Source organism: Papio anubis, chromosome X (assembly GCF_008728515.1).
Source record: "Papio anubis isolate 15944 chromosome X, Panubis1.0, whole genome shotgun sequence".
NCBI lineage: Eukaryota > Metazoa > Chordata > Mammalia > Primates > Cercopithecidae > Papio > Papio anubis.
The window spans coordinates 487,987-513,235 of record NC_044996.1 but is presented as its reverse complement, the minus strand read 5'-3'; the positions used below and the strand labels follow the sequence as shown (position 1 = coordinate 513,235).

The following is a 25,249-nucleotide window of genomic DNA, read 5'->3' as shown; positions in this document are numbered from 1 at the left end:
GGAGACATTTTTTGTTGTCACAACTGGAGAGGAAGATGCTGCTGACACCTGGTGACAAAAAGACTATCTGGCCCAGATGTCCATAGGCCTACTTGAAGCATCAGGTTGAGAATTCCTGATATAGTTTAGAGGCCAGCCAACTATTGATCAGAGGTTATGCTTAAAAAACTTAATCTAATAAGGCTTCCACCCTTTGCCAGAGGATCTGTGTGTTGTTTGAGGCATACACTCAAAGTTTGAGCTATTTACAAGTAATATGGTTTGGATGTTTGTCTCCTCCAAATCTCATGTTGAAATGTGATCTCCAGTGTTGGAAATGGGGCCTGATGGGAGTTATTTGGGTCATGAGGGCAAATCCCTCATGAATGGCTTGGTGCCTGCCCCTCAGTAATGAGTTCAGACAAGATCCAATTGTTTAAAAGAGCCTGGCACTTCTTCCCTCTCTCTTGCTCCCTCTCTCACTATGTGTCGTGCTAGCTCTCCTTCACCTTCTGCCATGATTATGAGCTTCCTGAGGCCCTCACCAGAAGCAGATGCCAGCACTATGCTTTCTGTACAGCCTGCAGAACCATGAGCCAAATAAACCTCTTTTCTTTACGAGTTACCTAGCCCCAGATACTTCTCTATAATGATGCAAACAGACTAACCCAAGAAGTTTGTCCTGGTTTTTACTTTCTGTCATTCTCATGTTTCCTACAAAAACCCTCATTTTCATCCAGAGACATGTAAATAACTAGGGCCATTTCCAGTCTCTCTTCAGTGTGCACACAGCAGTGCATGCATATGCAACCTTCCAAATACTAGGGATGTGTGGGAGCTTTTCAAGGCCCATTATAGCTTTCTCACTCCCTATATAGCCTGGTTAGATTTCTGGCTGTTCTTCGGGTCTGTTGTTTGCTCCAACCAGTATGGCTTCCGTAATTGTTTTTGATAACACCCAGGTGCATAGGGGTTTTATGAATGCTCTGCTCCAAATCACGTTAGTCATCTTTGACAGCAAAGCTGCCGGTTTTCTTGGTTTAGCCCACCTTCGTGGAACTACTGCTGATTGGAGCTAGGGGTGGAGGAATAGGAGTGGGAGCACCCCATGCTAAAATACACCACAGATTCCCACTATTTTTACCCAAGGTTCAGTAGTTTTTTGTAAATAAATACTTGCTTTTTAAAAGAAATTGCATTGTGTATGTTTAAAATATATGACATGATATTATGAGATACATATAGATAGTAAAATTGTTACTATAATGAAGCAATTAACATATCAATCATCTCACATAGTTACCCATTTTTTGTGGCAAGAACAGCTACAATTAACTCATTTAGAAAAAATCCAAAACACATTGCACTATTATAAACTATAGTCTTCATGTTGTTGTGTAACAGATATCTAGATCTGTTCATTCTACATATCTGCTACTTTGTGTCCTTAGCCATACATCTCCCATTTCCTCACCCATGCCCCTACCCTTGGCCCTGGTAACCACTGTTTTATTCTCTCTATATATTTAATTGACTTTTTTTTAAGATTCCAGATACAAATGAGATCATGCAAATTTTTTTTCTGTATCTGGTTTATTTCACTTAGCATAATGTCCTCCAGGTTCATCCATATTATGACAAATGGCAAGATCTCCTTTTTAAAAAGCTGAATAATATTCCATTGTCTATATATACCACAGTTTTTTTTACATTCATCCATCAACAGACATTTAGGTTGTTTCCATACCTTGGCTTTCATGAATAATGCTGCAATGAACATGGAAGTGCAGGTATCTTTATGAGGTAGTACTTTCATTTCCTTTGGGCATATACTCAGAAGGCAAAAGAATGAAATTGGACCTTTATCATCCTACACACAAATCAGCTCAAAATGGATAAAGACTTAAACAAGGATAAGACCTGAAACCATAAAACTCCTAGAAGAAAACATGTTGTAAAGCTCCTTGACATTGGCCTTGGCAATTATTTTTTTGGATCTCACACCAACTGCTTAGGCTACAGAAACCAAAATAAATAAATGAGACAGCATCAAACTAACCAGCTTATGCACAGCAAAGGAAAACATTCAACAAAATGAAAAGATATCCTGGGGATTAGGAAAAAATATTTGCAAACTGTATTTGTGATAAGGGATTAATATCCAAAAATTTATAAAGAATTCATACAACTCAATAGCAACAGAACACATAACCCAATTAAAAAATGGTCAATGAATCTGAATAGACATTTCCCCAAAGAAGACATACAAATGACCAACACCTATATGATAAGATGCTCAACATCACTAATTATAAGAGAAATACAAATAAAAACTACTCTGATATACCACCTGACACCCATTAGAATGCCTATTGTCAAAAAGACAAGAGATAACAGGTGTTGGAAAGGGTGTGGAGAAAAAGGAACTTTTGTACACTGTTGGTGGGAATGTAGATTGGTATAGCAATTATAGGAAACAGTATTATTACTAAAGAAATTAAAAGTAGAATAAATACTTCTCAATTTGCTGTATACCTTTGGACAATTTCCAGAGTCTTAAAATGGTTCTTTTTAAATTTTGGCCAGTTTTATCAATACTTTTGGGGGAGAGAATTTGCCAAGCTCCTCATTGTGTTTGTCTAAAAGAAGTCTCACCTCCAGACTCCCAAGGCTGTACTTTGAGACACATTAGTGTACTAGGCTGTGGGGTTGCACGACTTGGGTTCATGTCCTAGCTCTACCACCTAATGATTATATTCTTACAAAGTTACTTAGCATCTCTGAGCTTTAATTAGTTGTCCTTAAAATGAGAATGATAATACCAATGAAAGTGAATGTGAGAGGTACAGGTATAGCAGTTTTTAAAAACTATTGCTTAATATCTTAAAATGTGGATAAACCACAGTTTATTCAGCGATTCTTCCACTTCCCCACTGATAGACATTTAGTCTTTTTTCTAATTATTTTTACTATTATAACCATCACTATTATGAATATCCTTATATGCTGCTCCACATGTGTGACACTTTCTGTAAGATAAATACTGAGAGGTGAACTACTATTTGCCCAAAGGAAAAGAAGTCATTATATCAAAAAGACACCTGTATGTGTATGTTCATCACAGCACAATTTACAATGGCAAAGATATGGAACCAACATCAGTACCCATCAACCAATAAGTAGATAAAGAAAATGTATATATACACCATGGAATACTACTCAGCCATAATAAAGAATGAAATAATGTATTTTGCAGCAACTTGGATGGAGCTTGAGACCATTATTCTAAGTGAAGTAACTCAGGAATAAAAAACCAAATACAGTATGTTCTTACTTATAAGTGGGAGCTAAGCTATGTTATGCAAAGGCATACAGAGTGGTATAATGGACATTGGAGACTCAGAAGGGGAGAGGGAAGGAGGGGGATAAGGAATAAAAAACTACCTATCAGTTTCAGTGTACACTACTACTCAGGTTATGGGTGCACTGAAATCTCTGACTTCGCTAATATACAATTCATCCATGTAACCAAAAACCACTTGAGCCCCAGAAGCTATGAAATAAAAAAATATATATTAAAAGATAAAATAAATAAATAAAGTACAAGAGTAAAAAAGATAAATACTGAGAGGTGAATTTCTAGGTCAAATATGCACATTTTAAATTATTTTCATAGAAACTTGCTGATGCCATATAGTATAACTTTAACAATATTTACTCCTACTACCAATGTTTGCAAGTATGCATTTTTCCCCACATCCTTTAAAACACATTTTAATCAGCCTTTAAAATTTTTGTTGCTCTGATTGGTATAAAATGGTATCACATTTTGGTTTAAATACCCATTTCTTTGATTATTAACAAGGCTGGGGGCAGTTCATATGTATACCAGTCACTTCTGGTGACTTTCCTTAGTGATATCCTTTACCTATTTTTCTGTTGGGTTTTTATCTTTAATGATCTCAGAGGTTTATTCTATATGCTGGATATTAATCCTTTTATGTTACAAATATTTTTTCCTGTTACTTGTCTTTTAACTTTGCTTTTATATTGTTTGCAGAACAGAAGGTATTTATTTTAATATAGACAAATTTATCTCTATGCCTTTTGTGTCATATTACAACAACCTTTCTTACCTCAAGGTTGTCAATATTTAATGTTTCACAGTTTTAATTTTTTGTACTTTAATCCATCAGAAATTTATTTTTTTGAATTATATGAAGACATAACTTATTTTTTCTTTTCTTTTGTAAATTGGGTCACACACTTTATTTACCTTTTCTAAATGAGTAACCTAATGTATAGAAAGTCTTTGTTTTTTTGTAATTTTTTGATTTTGCTATAACTTCAAATTAACAGAAGGTTAGTTGCTAAAATAGTACAAGGACCTCCTGTATTAGTCTGTTCTCACACTGCCATAAAGAACTCCCAGAGAATGGTTAATTTATGAAGAAAAGAAATTTAATTAACTCACAGTTCCATAGGCTGTACAGGAAGCATGGCTAGGAGGCCTCAGGAAACTTAAAATCTTGGTAGACGGTAAAGGGGAAGCAAGCATGGTGGAGCAGGGGAGAGAGACAGCAAAGGGGGAAGTGCTACACACTTTTAAACAACCAGATCTCATGAGAACTCACTATCATGAGAGCAGCAAGGGGGGAATTTGCCCCCATGATCCAATCACCTCCCACCAGGTCCCTCCCCCAACATTGGGGATTACAATTCAACATGAGATTTGGGTGGGGACAAAGAGACAAACCGTATCATTCCACCATTTCACTCCTAGCCCCTCCCAAATCTTATGTCTTTTCACATTTCAAAACCAATCACACCTTCCAACAGTCTCCTAAAGTCTTAACTCACTCCAGCACTAACTCAGAAGTTCAAGTTCAAAGTCTCATCTGAGACAAGGCTAGTCTCTTCCACCTATGAGCTTGTAAAATCAAAAACAAGTTTGTTACTTCCAAGATACAATGGGGGTACAGGCATTGGGTAAATGCTCCCATTCCAAATGGGAGAAATTGGCCAAAGCCAAGGGGCTACAGGCCCCATGAAAGTTCAAAACCCAACAGGGCAATCATTAAATCTTAAAGCTCCAAAATAATCTCCTTTGATACCATGTCTCACATCCAGGGCATGCTGATTCAAGGGGTGGGTTCCCATGGCCTTGGACAGCTATGCCCCTCTGGCTTTGCAGGGTACAGCGTCTGGGAGTGCTTTCACAGGCTGGCATTGAGTGGCTGTGGCTTTTCCAGGTGCACAGTGCAAGTTATTGGTGGATCTACCATTCTGGGGTCTGGAGGACGGTGGCCCTCTTCTCATAGTTCCACTAGGCAGTGCCCTAGTGGGGACTCTGTGTGGGGCCTCCAACCCCACATTTCTCCTCCACACTACCCTAGGAGAGGTTCTTCATGAGGGCTCTGCCCCTGCAGTAGACTTCTGCCTGGATATCCAGGCATTTCCATCCATCCTCTGAAATCTATGCAGAGGCTCCCAAGCCTCAACTCTTGTCTTCTGGGCACCCATAGGCCCAATAATACATGGAAGCCACCAAGGCTTGGGGCTTGCATCCTCTGAAGCAATGGCCCAAGCTGTTCCTTGGTCCCTTTTAGCCATGGCTAGAGCTGAAGCAGCTGAGACATAGAGCCAAGGGACATGGGGGCCGTGTCCCAAGGCTACATAGAGCAGTAGGGCCCTAGGCATGGCCCACAAAACTCTTTTTTCCCTCTTGGCCTCAGGGCCTGTAATGGGAGGGGCTGCTGCAAAGGTCTCTGACATGCCCTGGAGACATTTCCCCCCATTGTCTTGGATATTAACATTTGGCTTCTCTTTGCTTATGGAAATTTCTGCAGCCTTGAATTCCTTCCAGAAAATGGTTTGTTTCCCACCACATGGTCTCACTGCAAATTTTCCAACCTTTTATACTGTTTCCCTTTTAACTATAAGTTCCAATTTCAGACCATCTCTTTGCAAATGCATATGAGCGTACACTGTTAGAAGCAGCCAGGGCACATCTTGAACACTTTGCTGATTAGACATTTCTTCTGCCAGATACCCTAAATCATCTCTCTCAAGTTGAAAGTTCCACAAATCCCTAGAGCAGGGCCACAATGCTGCCAGTCTCTGATAAAGCATAGCGAGAGTGACCATTACTCCAGTTCCCAATAAGTTCCTCATCTCCATCTGAGACCACCTCAGTATGGACTTCACTGTTCACATCGCTATCAGCATTTTGGTCAAAACTATTCAAGAAGTCTCTAGGAAGTTCCTAACTTTCCCTCACCTTTCTGTCTTCTTCTGAGCCCTCCAAACTGTTCCAATCTCTGCCTGTTACCCAGTTCCAAAGTTGCTTCCACATTTTCAGGTATCTTTATAGCAATGCCCCACTTCCCTGGTAACAATTTTCTGTGTTTGTTTATTCTCACTTGGCTATAAAGAACTACCTGAAACTGGGTACTTTATGAAGAAGAGAGGTTTAATTGACTCACAGTTCTGCAGGCTGTACAGGAAGCATGGCTGGGAGGCCTCAGGAAACTTACAATCATGGTGGAAAGTGAGGGGAAGCAAGCACATCTTACCATGGCAAAGCAGGAGAAAGTGAAGGCGAAAGTGCCACACACTTTTAAACAACCAGATCTTGTGAGAGCTCAGTCACTTTCAGGAGAACAGCAAAGGGGAATTCACCCCCAAGATCCGATCACCTCCCACTAGGTCCCTGCCCTAACATTGGGGATTATAATTCAACATAAGATTTGGGTGGGGACACAGAGCCAAACCATATCACCTCCTATATATCCTCTACACACCTATGCTTCCTTCTTTTGATACTTGAATGGTTTCATATTCTAAATTTAGTACTTATATATTCTGAGTTTATCTTGATGACCTTCTGACAACATGACATATAGACACAAATTTATCTTTTCCCAAGTTCTATCTAGTTGTCCCAACACCATTTATTTAAAAATTCATCTTTTCCTCAATGACTTTTGCTGTCACTTTATTACATATCAGATTTCCATATGCATTTGGGTATATTTCTGGGCTTTTTATACTCTTCCATCATTTTATCTATTTAAATACAACATTACACCATTTTAATTATAGAAGTTCTACAGTATATTTTAATATCTGGTAAGGGGCAAGTCCCTCCCCTCAACCCTTATTGCTCTTGCTTATTTCTTGGTAGAAGACTTTTAGAAGGAAGTTTTCTGATTTCTGATGAACGTGATCTTTTCCCTAGAGCTGAAATATGCTAATACCGTGATGCGCTTTGATTATGTCTGGCTTCGAGACCACTGCCGCTCAGCATCGTGCTACAACTCTAAGACTCACCAGCGCAGCCTGGATACTGCCAGTGTGGATTTATGTATCAAGCCAAAGAACATTCGTCTGGACGAGACCACACTCTTCTTTACTTGTGAGTGGACAGGAGACTTGATCTTCTTTGGGGGTACTGTTCTGAAGGACAGTTATTTTGTGGAAAATGGTTTGTTCCTTTCAAAAATAGGTTAATAGTTATTTTTCTTTTTTTCTTGTTTTGGAAGGATTTTTTGAAACATTTTTCTCTTCATATAAAATTGTTACAATCCACAGCTAACATTATACTTAATGGTGAGACTGAATGCTTTCCCTCTAAGACAGGGAACATGGCAAGGATGCCCACTTTTACCACTATTATTTAACATCCGCTCTCACCACTCTTATTTATCATAGTACTGAAAATTATATTACAGTAAGTCAAGAAAAATTAATAAAATTTGTACACAAAACTCTTTATTTGCAGATACATGATAGCCTAACATAGACTACCTCAAGTAATCTGTAATAAAACTATGAAAACTAATAAATAAGTTCAGTAAGGTCACAGGACACAAGATCAACACACAAAAATCAATCATATTTCTATATACTTAAACATGCAGAAACTGAAATGAAAAATGACCATTTCAGTAGCTTCAAATAAATTTAAATATTTAGGTATCATCTAACAAAATATGTATAGGATCTATATTATAAAAATTATTAAATGCTGATGAAAGAAATCAAAGAAGACATAAATACATGGAGAAGCAAATCATGTTCATGGATTGGAAGACTCAACATAGTAATGATGTCAGTTTTCTCCAAATTGATGTATAGTTTTAATGTAATTCCTGTCAAAATATAAGCAAGATTTTTTAATAATTATAAACAAGCTTCCTCTAAAATTTAAATGGAAATATACAGGCCCTAGGAAAGCCAACACAATTTTTAAAATGAAGAATTAAGTGGGAAGAAATCACTTCCTGATGTTAAGACTGCAGTAATCAAGACAATGTGGTATTGGTGGAGGGACAGATACATAGATCAATGGAATAGAATAGAGAACCCAGAAATAGATCCACAGAAATATAGTCAACTTATCTTTGGCAAAAGTGCAAAAGCCATTCAATGGAGGAAGGATAGTCTTTTCAATAATTGGTGCCGGAGCAATTGGATGTCCATAATCAAAAAATAAAAGAACCTCAACCCAAGTCTCACACCTTATATAAAAACCAACTCATAGTAGATTGTGGACGTAAATGTAAAACATAAACCTATAAAACTTCAAGAAAAGAACATATGAGAACATCTTAAGGTCCTGACTTGCACTAGGACTAAACTCTTAAAACTCAGCATAGAAAACAAGCAATACAATTTTAAAATGGATAAAAGATATGCTCAGACATTTTCCTGAATAGGATATACAGATGGCAAATAAACGTATGAAAAGATGTTCAACATTATTAGCTGTTAGAGAAATGAAAGTTAATATCACAATGAGATTGCACTACATACCTATCAGAATGACTAAATTAAAAAACAGCAACTACACCAAATACTAGAGAAGATGCAGAGAAATTCTATCACTCATACATTGCTTATAGGAATGTAAAATGGTACACTCTAGAAAACAGTTTGGTAATTTCTTACAAAAAAACCAGACATGCAACCCAGAAATCACACTTCTGGGCATTTATCCCAAATAAATGAAAACTTATGTTCACATAAAACCCTGTACATTAATGTTCACATCAGCATTATTTGTAACAACCAAGAACTGGAAACTACCCAATGGTTGAATGGTTAAATAAACCATCCATATAATAAAATGCTACTTACAGCAATGAAAAGGAACGAACTAATGACACATAACTTGGAAGAACCTCAGTTAAATTATGCTGAAGTGAAAAAGCCAATCTGCATTATTTCATTTATGTAACAGTCATGAAATAACATAATTATAGAGAACAGATTATTGGTTGCCAGAAGTTAGAGATGCAGGGGTAGGAGGTGGCAGATGTAGCTATAAAAGGGTAACACGAAGGAGTCATGGTTTAGTATCTTGATTGTGGTAGTGGTTACACAAAGTTACACATGTAATTACACTGCAAAGAGCTATGCACACAAATGAACATATGTTTAACTGGTTAAATCTGAATAAGCCCAATGGATTGTACCAATACCACTTTCTTGGTTTGGGTATTGTAGTGTGGCTGTATAGCATGTTAACATCAAGGAAGTCTTGGGGAAGAGCTCATGGGACTTTCCTACACATTTCTTTTCAACATCCTATGAATCTATTATCTCCAAATAAAAAAGTTAAAAGAAAAAGCATTGGAGGAAAAACATGCTTACAATGCATGCATTGACTACTAATTTATGTACGATAGAAAAAAATGCCATAGAAAGGTTTATTTAAAAACAGGCAAAATATTAGCAAAATGTATGCCAAAGACTAAAAATCCTTAATATGTAAGGTGCTATTGCTAAATTGTAAGAAAAGTACAAGTATTCCAATAGAAAAATGTGAGAAAGGACTGAACGGACAAATCATTAAAGCAGGAGTCAGCAAACATTTTCTGTAAAGAGCCAGATGGTAAATATTTTTAAACTTTGTGGGCTATGTGAGTGAATGGAGCTATAAACAATATGTAACAAAATGGACAGATGTGTTCTGAAACAGGCATTACAAAACCAAGCACCAGACTTGACTCATAAACCATAGTTTGGTAGCCCCTGCATTAAAGAAACATAGATGTCTAACAAATATAAAAAGTATTCTTATTAGCCTTATTAGTAAGCAAATAAGTTAAAATTATTACAAGATAGCAGTTCTACTTTAGTTACCAAATTAGAAAAAAATATATTTTAAGTATAAGCATACTCCATTTTGATGGACACAATATGTGCTGTTGGAGGGAATGAAGATAAGTAGACTTGCTAGAAAGTAATTTGATTATGTGTATCAGAACTCTTAAAAGTTTATATCTTTGAAATTTCTAAATACAAAGATACAAACTTTGAAGAAATGTAATACACGTTCTATTTCTAAATTATTAGAAATATGGTTAAAGATGATCACTAATAAATAATAGGAAAATTTTAAAAATAAATGTACATACGCAGAAGAATAGATTGGTTAGGTAAATCTTGGTAGTGTACATTTTGTAAGCTTTAAAAATTAATTTTAATGAAGGTTGAATTTTTAAAATGATAAAATTTAATTTTAAAAATTGTTAAAATGTTAAGCGACAATGGCAGAGTCCCAAATTTTATATATATGTAAATTATATAAACTATATTTATATATATAAAAATTACATAAAATAGGAGAATATATAGAAAAACTGGAAGGAATGATGCCAGGATGTCAATCATAGTTTCATCTGGGTGATAGAATGATAAACATGGTGACTTTTAATTTCCTCATACTTTTTTATGCTTTCCAAATTATCTAAAGTGTGATACTTTTTTTTATCAAGGGGAGGGAGGAAAAGAGAGAGAGAAGTAAAAAGGAGAGACAAGTTGTCAACATAGCCTTTCACTCCTTCTGCTGCTTCCTTTGCTTATCCTGAAGATTTTCTAAAGCATTTTGGGGTTGGTTTTCAACTTTTTTGGGGTGGGGGGTGCACAGCAGGTGAAGCCACTTACAAAGTCATTTTACTGTATTGTGTTGATGTCATATAATTAGACAGCAATGTCCTATATCATGTAGAAGAGGAAGGCAGTATTGAACTTCTAGCAGCAAGAAGTTGAGGTTCTAGTACCACCTATAGTACTTAGTTGTGTGATCCTGAGTGAGTCACTGACTTTTTCTCCATCTTTAAAATAAAGATTAGCCCCTTCTACCTCAAACATTCTCAGTTCCTATATAGATGGAAGACAGGGATTGGGGCAAGGGGAGAGAGTGCCAAGTAGATTTGTAAAAGCCTACTTGGATTATCATTCTTTGATGACTTGATGAATTTTCCAGAAGGTCTTTTACTAAGTAACTATAATTCTGTAAATTTATTTAGCCTCTGGGAAGATTTATTTGTTCATTCATTTATTCATGCATACCACTCAAACCACACATATTTCTGTCTCAGAAACATTCTAGGCACTCATTTTAATTTGGTTTCATAAACAATATAGTACTGGATAACTGATTGCTAAGAAAAAGATTCTTAACTAGTTGTAACCAATTATAATTTGTAACCAATTACAAATATTGACATTATTTGTAATTATTATTTCAGTGCCTTTTATTTTTCCCCTTAAAAGGGCCAGATGGTCATGTGACTAAATATGATTTAAATTGGCTGTTGAAAAACAGCTATGAAGGGCAGAAACAAAAAGTCATCCAGCCTAGAATACTATGGAATGCTGAAATCTACCAGCAAGCCCAAGTCCCATCTGTAGATTGCCAGAGCTTCTTAGAAACCAACGAGGGACTGAAGAAGTTTCTGCAAAACTTTCTGCTCTATGGAATTGCATTTGTAGAAAATGTCCCTCCCACTCAAGAGCACACAGAGAAGTTGGCAGAAAGGATCAGCTTAATCAGGTAATTCATTTCTTTCCAAAAATCCACAGTACTATAATTAATTTCCAGAGCATGAGCACCAATAAATAAATGTAACAGGTATGGTCACCCTTGTTTTCAATCCAGAATATTTTGTAGCATGAATAAGGGGACTCCCACTTGCAGTGCTTTATTTGAAGTCTGGATTTCTAATCTCTAAATACACTTACGTGTAAAATATAATGATGACTACAGAGTCGTTGGTAATATGTTTCTAATCCAGTGATCCCAAGTGACAGGTATTATTGTACAGTGGAAAAAAACACTGACTGTAAGGAGAACTGGATAGTAGTCTGAGTTCTACTATCAAGTAGTTGTGTGACCATAGGCGTATCCATTACACACACACACACACTCGACCCCCGCTGTCCTCTATTTTCCCATCTGTTCAATTTGACCTTCTGGGATTCCTATGGCTTGATTCAGAGACTGACTGTTAATAACACTGCCTTAGAAGGCTATATAGCATTCAGCCAGCACATTCCCATGCATTATTAGTAATCCTGATCAGTGTGTTTTGTCCCCGTTTTGCTGATGAGGCACTGACACTCAAATATACCAAGTGTCTTGCCCAGGAGCACTCTACTAGTAAACAATAGAACTTGAATTCAAATAGCCCAGGTTTCCTAATCTTAAATACATTGTTCTTTTCATTACCATTCCACACTTCTGGGTGGTATATAGATTAATCTTCTATAGTATTAAGTGTGATGTCAACCTACTTTATTATAATTGGTACTTTCCTTTTACTTAATAAGATCCAGATATAGCTCATTTTGTAGTAGATAGTATGCTGGGTCTTCTGCCCTATGCTGGTAGAGCATAATTAACAGCATCTGTGAGCCCTCAGTTTGAATCACAGTTTGAGAATTTTCAAGTGAAAGAAACTGTGCTGGTAAGCAATAAATTGAGACAGCTTTAGGGATGATAGTTCAGAAGGAAGAGCATTTCCTATTTGAATTTCAAGGGTTCGGAAAATAAGATGAACTTTGAAAGCTAAAGAATTAAAGTGACCTTTAGTCAGATTTGAGCCCACCAGGAAAATAATTACAAAATCAAAATATATGATGTATACTTCAAGGAGAGGCACAACAACAATGGTACAGCAAGTCTCACCAAATACTTGCTAACAGAAACTATCCTGTTCTCTTTTCCTTATTCCTCCATGTCCAAAAGATGAGTGAGGATCTACATTAATCACTTCTGTGTCTTATAAAGAATATGAGAACTCTTCAGTCATCCTTGCAAATTGGATTATACCAAATACTAGGAAATGACCACCATTATTGAAAAAATGGTACTAATGAAAGACAACAGCTATAAAAATAGTAAATAAAGTTAAAAAAAATCACTTCTAGAAGCAGCTACATCATCTTTTTCTGTGAAAGAATCGTGAGCATAGAAAAGAACCTTGAATTTATGAAGGCTATGAAAACTGGGCACATAATCAGAGTGAGATAATTCTCTAAGCTTTCATAATACAATATGATACTTCCACAGTTTTCTCCCCAATTTTCTAGAATGTTAATAAATGACAGAATTGTCAAGACTAGCGTGTTCAACTGTTTCACCTTATGAAACAGTTGAATTTCACCTTATGGATGAAATTCTGGAACCAAAAAAATCTATTGTTATTTGTGAGTAACTAAAGAAGGTATTGGAAAGAGTTTTGAAAGACAAGAATGAACATTTCAAATAGCTAACAGGTCTTTCTTTATTTCATCTAACAGAGAAACCATTTATGGGAGGATGTGGTATTTCACTTCAGACTTCTCCAGAGGTGACACTGCATACACCAAGCTAGCTCTGGATCGGCACACTGACACTACCTATTTTCAAGAGCCCTGTGGGTAGGTGGATTAGATTTTTACAGTGTAAGATCTTTATATGTGATAGTCTTGAGTGGTTTCTTAATTATTTTCCATTCTATTTGAACCAAGATCGTATCTGCTGCTAGGGATTTGTATGACTTTCTTTCTCTTCCCCTAGAAACATGATCATTTTGAAATACCTTAACTCAGATTTTAGATTCTGTATTAGGCCATTCTTGCATTGCTATAAATAAATACCTGAGACTGGGTAATTTATTAAAAAAAGAGATTTAATTGTCTCATGGTTCTGCAAGCTATACAGAAAGCATAACAGCATCTGCTTCTGGGGAGGCCTCAGGGAACTTCCAATCATGGTGGAAGGTGAGTGGGGAGCAAACAGTTCACATGGCAAAAACAGGAGCAAGTGAGAGAGAGTCATGGAGGAGGTGCCACACACTTTTAAACAGCCAGCTGTCACAGGAACTCACTCACTATCTGAAGACAGCATCAAGCCATGAGGGATCCACCTCTATGACCCAAACACTTCCCACCAGGCCCTACTTCCAGCATTGGAGATTACAATTCAACATGAGATTTTGGTGGGGATAAATATTCAAACTATATCAGACTCCTAGGAATAAAATATTTGTAAGTGATGGAAAATTAATCTTACTATATAAATGGAGTCCTAATTTTGTTAATTATTAAAATGTAATTTTACATTTTTCAAAGTAATTATAAATTATCCCCCAAAAAAGTATTGCCTAACCATTAGTTTTGAAATTTGTACAGATTTCTTGCATTTAGTTATTAACATATTGGAAAAGTGTCGTCATGCAAACACAGCTGCTTTGAGTATGGCATTAAGAAGAATTTGAATCTGATTTACAAGAAGTTGGAGAGGAGGAATGATGGAAGAATAACTTTTTCACATGGAATAAGATGCTTTTGAGCCAAAGATGATACATACTATACTCAATTTTCCTACCATTTGCTCCTCAGTAGAGGCACCTCTGTGGTTATTCTGTTGTTGTTCATCTCGCTTCTGCATATAGATGAGAAGTCTGAGACACAAAGATATGAGTAAAATGAGTGCACATAGATTTATGGAGACTATATGAGGATGATAATATGCAATTGCTCATGGTTACACTGATTTCCTTTAAGGGTTTGTAACTTAAGAATGTTTGATTCAGGGAAGGAAGAACAAAGCAGCTTTTAGATATCCTGCTCAATGTTATCAATATATGGAGAGATCAACAGCCCTGCATCCTCATTCTAGTGGATACAGAAGGAAAAAAGAGGAAATGGGATAAGAAGCAGCTGTACAGGGGTTGAGGTTCAAATACTGACTAGCTCTTCCCTTTATGACCAATACCAGAGATAAACAACTGTTGGTGGCTTCAATTTAATTGTTTGTAATCAATGGCAAGGACCAAGTAGATTAGCAGTGTGGTAATAGCAGTTAAGAGTTCAGGCTATGTCATCAACCAGACCCAGATTTGCATCCCAGCCTGAACATGTATTAAATTTGTGATCTTGGACAAGTAACTTAATTTCTCTGTGCTTCAGTTTCCTCATCTGTAAAATGGGACTAGTAATAAAACCTATCCATTAGCATTGCTAAGGAATTAAATTATATGATCATACTGCCTGACACAAACTAAGTGTTCAATAAATATTAGGTATAATTTTCATCATTTTATTCATTTTAATCACCATCTTCATTGTTATATGCTTTGCTCTCTCTAAAGCTACCTTTGCTCTGGATCTCATCCTTTCCAGCTTCCTGGGGATTTCTCTCTCCTCTATCTTCAGCCTTTCCATACCTATTGACTCCTTCCGATCAGCCTCCCAGATCTTAATTCTCTATTTTTGTACTTCCTTGGACTCTACCTCTGTCTAGCTACAGCCATGTTTTTCTCTTCCACTTCATGGCTCAGATTATTAAAAGAATAATAGCTACATTCAATATATTTTCATTCTCACTTCCCATTTACTCCTCAAACCCATAGGCATCTAGTTTTCCCAACCCACCCCTCACCGCAATTAAAGTTACTCTCTCTAACATCAGCAGCAACTAACTAATTGTGATATCCACTGTGTACTGTCATCTTATTTGACTCCTGAGACATACTGTTAACCACTACTAAGTTTCTTAAATATTCCTTCTTTCCTAGTTTCCCTCCTATATATCTGACCATTTTTCCTTAGCCTCCTTTGCTGACTTCTTTTGTCTATTTCCTAAATATTATCCTTCCTCAAGGTTTTCTCCTTATCCCTCTTTTCTTACCTGAAATGATCTCCCCAAATGACCTCTTCCATGCTCTTGGCTTTAGCTATCACTTGTAACAAAATCCACCTCTCTTCCTTAAACATCTTAACTGGTAACTAAAAAACCCTGACCTAGAAGTTTCACAGAAATTTCAATATAGCCAGGCTTACCTTTCTCTTTTTAATTGTATTTATATTACATTAGATTGTCCTTGATTTTACTCTATCTTTTTGTTTATTTCTTATTTTAATTTGCTGTTTACTTTTTCTTAGTTTTGCTTATTTGACTAAATTACTATTAATTTTATTTCCCCTCATTAATTTGAAAATTCTACCTTAGTTTTCCAGTCAATTAATAGTCACCTTACCTTTCCCTGTTAACATATTCAGACATATATGATTAGCTGTTCTAACATGCCTCTAAACTGGACTCCTTCCTCAACCTCTCATACTTCCTCATTATCATTCAATAGCATATTTGCCTGTAATCTCGGTCTTAGTGAACAACATTATCATTTTTCAGGTGCCCAAGTGAGAAACCTGGAGTTATTCTAGATTCTTGCCTGTCCTTCAGTTATCAAATTCTGCTACTTCTACCTCAGTATCTCTCAGGCGTGTCTTCTTCTCTATAATGCCCCTTTCTGAGTTCAAGCTCTCAATATTTTTCTTTACTATTTCAGTTATTCAAGTTGTCTTCCAAGTTTTTTTGTCACACTGCTTCTCACCAGTCCATGTTCCACACTATCAACATAATGGACTCTTTAAAATATTGATATGGTCGTACAGTTTCACAGTTTAAAATCATTTTGTGGTACTCTGTGCTATGCCAATAGGAACTTCTTACTCTCTTCCTTAAATATACCTTGTTTTACATTGGTATCTTTGGTCATGCTTTCTCTCTGCCTGGAATGCCTTCTCCTTATCTCAAATCTCCTTATTCTCCAATTTTTGCTCATTCTTTAAGATTAGTCAAAACAATTTCCATTCTCCAAAACATTTCTTTATACAACACCCCACTAGAACAGATCGCTCCTTTGTTTATGACCCCACTATATCTTGTATGCAACTTTATTATAGTACCTATCATATTTTATTTGGTATTTATTTACTTTATCTCTTCTTACTAGACTATGAGCTTCTTGAAAATATAGGTTATATATTATTCATGCCTGTATTCCCAGGGCCCAGCAAATATAAGCTTCAATATATGTTAGATATGTTTAGAAGAAACCTCTAGTGGCATTAATATTTCAAAACACAAAAAAGTACAACTGCCTATGAGGGGAAAACAATTAGGAAATGAGATTTCCAATTAGGAAATGAAAAGAAAAGGACAAGTAGGTTCAGTAATCATTTTATATATAATTTCTAGAATTTTGATATGTTCTCTCTTCCACTGAACAGAAGAATTTTCTTTTCTCTCTTTAGCATTCAAGTGTTTCATTGTCTTAAACATGAAGGAACTGGTGGCAGGACACTGCTAGTAGATGGATTCTATGCAGCAGAACAGGTACTTCAAAAGGCACCTGAGGAATTTGAACTCCTCAGTAAAGTGCCATTGAAGCATGAATATATTGAAGATGTTGGAGAATGTCACAACCACATGATTGGGGTTGGGCCAGTGTTAAATATCTACCCATGGAATAAAGAGCTGTATTTGATCAGGTAAGTATCAAAGAACTATCCCCAATTGTAATATGTTTGCCAAAGGTTAGCCTTCTAATGTAACAAAAATCCCTAAGATTCTTATATCTGCTACATTTTAATCTTGCTATTCCATAGCTTTTTATTATCAAACAGTTTGTATTCTTCTTATAATTCCCATGGAATAATAAATAGCCATCAACCAAAGAATACTAGATTTATTTTGGAGGTGGGGTCAAATATTAGAGGTAGTATTTTTTAAATGAAACATTATTAAAATGAAAAACAGTTATTAAATTATCTTCAGTGACCAAACAGCTAGGTTTCCCAACAACATTTATGTCTCTAGCCCAGATTTATGCAAAGCTCTTCACCAGTGTATTCAATTGACTACTGATATCACAACTTGCATATTTTGTAGAATATAAAACATATCATATTCAAACCTGAATTCATCACTTCTACTCATTTTAAACCTACTTCTCCACTTGTTTTCCCATTTTCATTGAATGGCACCACCATCCACTAAGTTTCCCAAGCCATAAACATCATATTTAATTTTTCCCTCTCCCTTATATTACATAACCAGTCTTATCAACTCAACCTCCTGTATTTTTCTCCAACTATCCCCTGCTTTCTATCTACAATGCCTCTTCTTGCAGTGAGACTACTCTTCTGTCCCATGGCTAAAGTTATAACTGATGTCCTTGCTTCCACCATGAGCCCTCTTCTATTAATTTCTCATGCTGTAGCTAGAACATCCTTTCTGAAATACAAGTCTTATCTTTTGCTCCCATTTTAAGATCCTTCTAAACCTCCCCAGTGTCTTTCAGAGAAAGACTAGAGTCCTTCCTTATGGCTTTTAAGGTTCTGTATGATCTGATCCCTTCTTCCTCTTCTAGCATATGATTCATGTTTTCCATACATTCTGCCCTAGCTATACCAAACTACTTTGGGTTTCTGGAGCCAATTATTTTGCATCTTGCAGCCAAGCTTTTTACTATGCTTTTTTTTTGCAGATGGATTACCCCTCCTGCTTCTGCTTATTCCAAGCAAACTGTTACTGTGCATTAATTCAGTTTACTCAGCAAATATTCCATGAGCATCTACCAAGAGTGATGCTCTGTTCTTGACACTGGAGATGAAACTGTAAGCACAACAGACAAAAATTCCTGGCCCTCTTGGAATTCTCATTATAGTGACAAGAGAGAGTAATTAAAAATAAATAAGCAAATATGTAATATATCAAATGGTGATAAGTACTAGGGAAAAACAAAAGAGCAGGGAAAGAGATACGGGGTGAAGAGGCAGGGTGAAGATAGCAGCAAAACTTGACATACTACAAAGAGTACAGGCTTTGTAATCAGAAGGAGTTCAGTGTGAAATCATGACTGCCACTTATTGATTTTGGCCTTGGACAAGTCACTTAACCTGCTAGTCATGAGTTTCCAGTTACAATAATAATACCTTCTGTGCCCACTTGTTGTGAAGATAAAAATAAATTGTTATCCTTACCTTTACCCCTGGCTTGTAGTAGGAACTGTGTAAATATTAATTTACTTCCCTCGGATAAGTTCCTCTGGGAAACTCTCGCTCTGTTACCTCTCATATATCTAAGTGCCTAAAACAATGAGTAGTAACTCATTATTTTCTCAACATTTTATTATGAATATTTCTAAACATATAGAAAAGTTGAAAACATTTAACATAGAAAACCCATAGACTTACATCTAGATTCTACCATTAAGATATTTCTATACTTGCTTTATCACCAATCTTCCCATCTATCCATTCATCAGTTAATCTTATTTTCAGTGAATTTTAAAGTATAATACATTGCAGATATCAGTACATATCTCCCTAAAATACTTCAACATTTGTATCATTAAGTAGCGTACAATATTTGCTTACAGCTTTTTTAAAGTTACAATATATATGTACTGATGTTTAAAATATTAAATATACACTCACTGAGTTTTGACAAATACATATACCTATGTAACCCAAACCCTTATCAAGATATAAAATATTACTATCACTACAGAAAGTACTCTTATACTCCTGCACATACATCTCAGAGGAACCCATAGTTTGAATTATTTTTTTACCACTATAGATTAGATTTTTGCCTGTTCTGTTTATTTCTTCTTTTATGAATAGACACCTGGACTCTTTCCAGTTTCAGGTAATTATGAATAAAGTTGCTATGAACATTCATGTAAAAGTGTTTTTTTTGGTATGTTTTCATTTTCATTTCACTAAGGTAGATACCTAGGAGTGGAACTGCTGGGTCATAGAGTAGGTGAGTGCTTAGTTTAATAAACAACTGCAACAAGTTTTACCAAAGTACTTGTACTATTTTACACCGTCATCAACAATGTATGAATTATAGCTGCTCAAAGGACATGCCACAGTCTTTTAAACAACCAGCTCTTGCATGAATTCAGAGGGAGAACTCACTCATTACTATGAGAGCGGCACCAAACCACCCATGAGGGACCTGCCCCAATGATGAAAACACCTCCCACCAGGGCCCTACGAAAACTTGCTTGCTCTTTGCTTTGTTTGCTTATAATAGTCATTCCAGCGGCTATGAAGTGGTATCCTACGGCGATTTTTTTTCCATTTTAAAAATGGATTTAGAGGGTACAAGTGCAGATTTCTTACATGCATATATTGCATCGTAGTGGAGTCTGGGCTTTTAGTGTACCATTCACCTGAATAGTGAACATTGCACCCAATAGGTAATTTTTCAACCCTTGTCAACTTCCCACCCTCCACCTTTGTAGTCTCCAATGTCTATTATTCTATATGTCCATGTGTACCCATTGTTAAGCTCTCACTTACAAGTGAGAATACGTGATATTTGACTTTCTGTTTCTGAATTACTTTACTTAAGATAATGTACTCCAGTTCCACTCATGTTACTGTGGAACACATGACTTCATTATTTTTTATGGCTGCATAGTATTCCATGTATATGTAAAATGTAGATGGGTAGATGACCAGTAGTGAGATTGCTGGATCAAATGGTAGTTCTATTTTTAGTTCTTTGCGGAATCTCCATACTTTTTTCCATAAATGTTGTGATAATTTACATTCCCACTAACAGTGCATAAGCATTACTTTTTTCTCCACATCCTCACCAACATCTGTTGTTTTTTGATTTTTAAATAATAGCTATTCTGACTGGTGTAAGATAGTATTGTGTGGTTTTAATTTGCATTTCTCTGATAATTAGTGATATTGAGCATCTTTTACATGTTTGTTGGCCACTTGTATGTCTTTCAAAAAACACCCATTCATGGCCCTTTGCCTACTTTTTAATGGCGTTACTTGTTTTTTTGTTTTTTCTTTTTTTTCTTGTTGAGTTGTTGGAGTTTCTTGCAGATTCTGGATATTAGCCTTTGTTAGATACATAATTTGGAAATATTTTTTCTCATTAGGTAGGTTTACTCTGTTGATTGTTTCTTTTGCTGTGTGGAAGGTTTTTAGCTTAACTGAGTCCCATCTGTTTATTTTTGTTTGTGTTGCATTTGCTTTGGAGGACCTGTTCATAAATTCTTTGCCTAAGCCAGGCCAATGTCCAGAAGAATTTTTCCTACAGGAAAAATTTCTTACAGGATTTTACAGTTTCATGTCTAAAATATAAATCTTTAATCCATCTCGAGTTAATTCATGTATATGGTGAGAGATAGGGGTCCAGTTTCATTCTTCTGCATATGGCTAGCCCGTTTTCCTAGCACCATATATTGAATAGGGTATTCTTTCCCTATTGTTTAATTTCGTCGATGTTACAGAAGATCAGTTGTTAATAGGTACTTTATTTCTGGGTTCACTATTCTGTTCCATTGGTCTATATGTCTATTTTTATACCAATATCATGATGTTTTGGTTGCTATAGCCTTGTAGTATAATTCAAAGTCAGAATGTAATACTTCAAGCTTTGTTCTTTTTGCTTAGGATTGGTTTGGCTATTCAGTCTCTTCTTTGGGTTTCATATGAATTTTACGTTTTTTTAATTATGTGAAAAAATGTGTTGGTAATTTGATAGAGATTGCATTAAATCTGTAAATTGCTGTGAGCGGTGTGGTCATTTTAATAATATTGATTCTTTTGATCCATGAGCATGGGATGCTTTTTCATTTATTTGTGTCATACACAATCTTTTCATCAGTGTTTTGTAGTTCCTCTTGTAGAGATCTTTCACCTCCTCGATTAAACGTATTCCCAGGTGTTTTATTTTTTGTGGCTGTTGTAAATGGGTTCTTCATTTGGTTCTTAGCTTGAATGATATTGGTGTAGAGAAATGCTACTGTGCTTTGTACATTGATTTTGTGTCCTGAAACTTTACTGAAGTTCTTTATCAAGTCTAGGAGTCTTCTGGAAGGGTCTTTAGGAGTTTTATTGTACATTATTTGGGGTTTTCAACATAATGGGGTATTTTTTCTCCCTTATAATATGTATGCCTTTCACTTCTCTCTCTCTCTGCTTGCATGTGTGTGTGTGTGTGTGTGTGTGTGTGTGCACGTGTTATTGCACTAGCTGGGACTTCCAGGACTAACAGTGAATAGTAGTGGCGAGAAAGGACATCCTTGACTTATTTCTGATTTTAGGGGAAAATTACTCAGTGGTTCACTGTAGGTTTTCCATGGATACCCTTTTTTAGAATAAGGAAATTTCCTTCTATTCCTAACATGTTGGGAATTTTATCATTAATTAATATTGAATTTTGTTGAATGCCTTTTCTGCACTTATTCATATGATCATCTGATGTTTCTTATTTAGTATGACAATATAATAAAATACATTGATTGATTTTTGAATGTTGAACCAACTTTGAATACCTGGGATAAACTCCACTTGATCTTGATGTATTATTATCTTTTTGATACATTGCTAGAGGTGATTGGCTAATATCTTAGTAAGAATATTTGTACCTATGTTTATGTGAGATATTGCTATATTTAGTTTTTTTCTTGTAATATCTTTGTCTGAGTTTGGTATTAGGATGATGCTATCCTCATAATATGAGTGGGGTCATTTTCTCTCCTTAATTTTCTGAAAGAGACTGTAAAATTTGTATTACATCTTACTTAAATGTTGGATAGAATTCATGAGTGAAATTGTCTGGCCTGGAGTTCTCTTTTTTGAAAAGTTTTAAATTACAGATTCAGTTTCTTTAATAGATGTCAGGCTATTCAGATTATCTACTTTTCTTTGAATTCGTTTTTTTTATCATGTGTGTTTAAGAAATTGGTTCATATAAGTTATCAAATATATAGGCATAGATTGATTGTAGTATTCCCCCTCTTATTCTTTTAGTGAGAACATTCAAAATCATCTCTTCTAGCTATTTTGAACTATACAGCATATAATTGTTGACTATGGTCACCCTCCTCCTATCTAACTATAACTGTAACTTTGTACCCAATGACCAACCTCTTCCCATCTCTCCTTCCCTCCTCCCCTCCCCTGCCTCTGGTAACCACTGTTCTAATTTCTACCTCTATAACATCAGCTTTTAAATTTATATTTATTTTATTTTTTTATTTTTGTGGTTACATAATAGGTGTATATATTTATGGGTTACACGAGATGTTCTAATATAGGTATGCAGTATGTAATAATCACATCAGGGTAAATGGGGTATCCATCACCTCAAGCATTTATCTTTGTATTACAAACAACCAAATTATGCTCTTTTGGTTATTTTAGAAGTACGATTAAATTATTTTTTTACTGTAGTCTCCCTGTTGTGCTAGCAAATACTAGGCCTTATTCATTCTTTCTGTTTTTTGTACCCATTAACCTTCCCCATTTCCTCCCCACATTCCCACTAACCTTCCCAGCCTCCCTTCTACTCTCTATCTTCATTTCAGTTACTTAATTTTTAGCTCACACAAATAAGTGAGAACATGCAAAGTTTGTCTTTCTGTGCCTGGCTTATTTCCCCTAATGTAATGTCCTACAGGCTTATCCATGTTGTCACACATGACAGGATCTCATTATTTTTTATGGCTGAATAGTACTCCATTGTGCATATGCACCACATTTTCTTTATCCATTCATCTGTTGATGGACACTTAGGTTGATTCCATATCTTGGCTATTGTGAATAGTGCTGCAATAAACATGGGTGTGTTAGTCAAGGTTCTCCAGAGAGACAGAACCGATAGGATGTATGAGAGAGGATTTATGAGGTGTAATTGGTTCAGCTGATTATAGAGGTGGAGAAGTCCCACAATAGGCCATCTGCAAGCTGGAGAACCGAAGAAGCTGGTAGCATGATTCACTCCAAGTCTGGAAGCCTCAGAACTAGGGAAGCTGACAGTACAGACCCCAGTCTGAGGCCAAAGGCCTAAGAGCCCACAGGAGGCTGTTGATGCAAGTCCCAGAGTGCAAAAGTGGAAGAAACTGCAGTCTGATGCCCAAGGGCAGGAGGAGGAAAGGCATCTGGCTCCAGAAGGGAGATAGAATGAGCAGAGACAGAGAGTTCTTCCTCTTCTGCCTATTTGTCCCAACCAGGCTCCCAGCTAATAGGACAGTGCCTGCCCACATTGAAAGTGGATCTTAAGTGTTGCAGTCCACTGTCTCACACACCAAGCTCCCCTGGAAGCACCCTCACAGACACACCCAGGGAACAATGCTTCAACAGCCATGTTGGCATCCCTCAGTCCAGTCAAGCTGACCCGTAAACTGAACCATCACAATGAGAGTGCAGGTATCTCTCCAACATACTGATTTCATTTCCTTTTAATATACCCAGTAGTGAGTGCTTTGGATCATATGCTAGTTCTACTTTTAGTTTTTTGAGGAACCTCAGTACTGTTGTCCATATTGCCTATACTAGTTTACTTTCCCATCAACAATGTATAAGGTTTCCCCTTCTACACATCTTCACCAGCATTTGTTGTTTCTTTAACATAAAGAGTATAAAATCACTTTATTGGAAAGTTTAATCAGTCACAAATGAACAGCATTTTTGAGCACTAAACAGAGGATTAAAATTATTTCCAAACACTAGAGAAAATTATTGAAAATTCTAATGTTTTAGGCTTAAAGTATCATTACCTTCATGAAAGCAAAAATCCTATAGATGATATTTTCTAATATATATATATATATTCTAAGTACTATGAAATTATAATAGAAATCATCAATTAAAGTGTAACAAATAAGTAATATCTAACCACGGGCAAATTTATTTTAAGATCACTTTATTATATTTTATTTTATTGAATTTTAATTTAAAAATTTTTAATTATTATGGGTAAATAATAGTTGCATATATTTATGGAGTGCATGTGATGTTTTGATACAGGCATACAATATGTAATGATCAAATCAGGATAATTGGGGTATCTATCATTTCAAGCCTTTATTATTTCTTTGTGTTGGGAACACTCCAATTCTACTCTCTTAGTTATTTTTAAATATACAATAAGTTATTGTTAACTATAGTTGCCCTATTGTGCTGCCAAATACTAGATCTTATTCATTCTCTCTGTGTTTGTACATATTAGCCATCCTGACTTTCAGCCTATTTTTTGTCTTTTTAATGATAGCCCTTGTAACTGGGGTGAGGTGATATTGTGGTTTTGATTTGCATTTCCCTAACGATTAGTGATACGGAGCGTTTAACAATATACCCATTTGCCATTTGTCTGCCTTCTTTT

At 35.9% G+C, this 25,249-nt stretch overlaps 2 protein-coding genes across 7 annotated transcripts in view; one reads left to right on the top strand and one right to left on the bottom strand.

Annotated features, from left to right (window-relative positions):
- CLIC2 (chloride intracellular channel 2) overlaps nucleotides 1-25,249 on the bottom strand; it is a 113,270-nt gene that overhangs the window by 54,094 nt on the left and 33,927 nt on the right. The gene's annotated exons all lie outside the window — the stretch shown is intronic.
- TMLHE (trimethyllysine hydroxylase, epsilon) overlaps nucleotides 1-25,249 on the top strand; it is a 70,068-nt gene that overhangs the window by 15,120 nt on the left and 29,699 nt on the right. For 3 of the 6 annotated variants that reach the window (XM_031660444.1, XM_031660443.1, XM_009198574.2), the window contains 4 exons: nucleotides 7,220-7,396; nucleotides 11,545-11,824; nucleotides 13,573-13,692; nucleotides 17,356-17,592. In XM_031660444.1, coding sequence (XP_031516304.1) covers nucleotides 7,220-7,396; nucleotides 11,545-11,824; nucleotides 13,573-13,692; nucleotides 17,356-17,592 — 814 coding nt within the window. Of the gene's footprint in view, nucleotides 1-7,219; nucleotides 7,397-11,544; nucleotides 11,825-13,572; nucleotides 13,693-17,355; nucleotides 17,593-18,590; nucleotides 19,796-25,249 lie in introns of those variants that run through there. The other 3 variants (XR_004180552.1, XM_031660445.1, XM_031660446.1) reach the window with 3 other exon arrangements.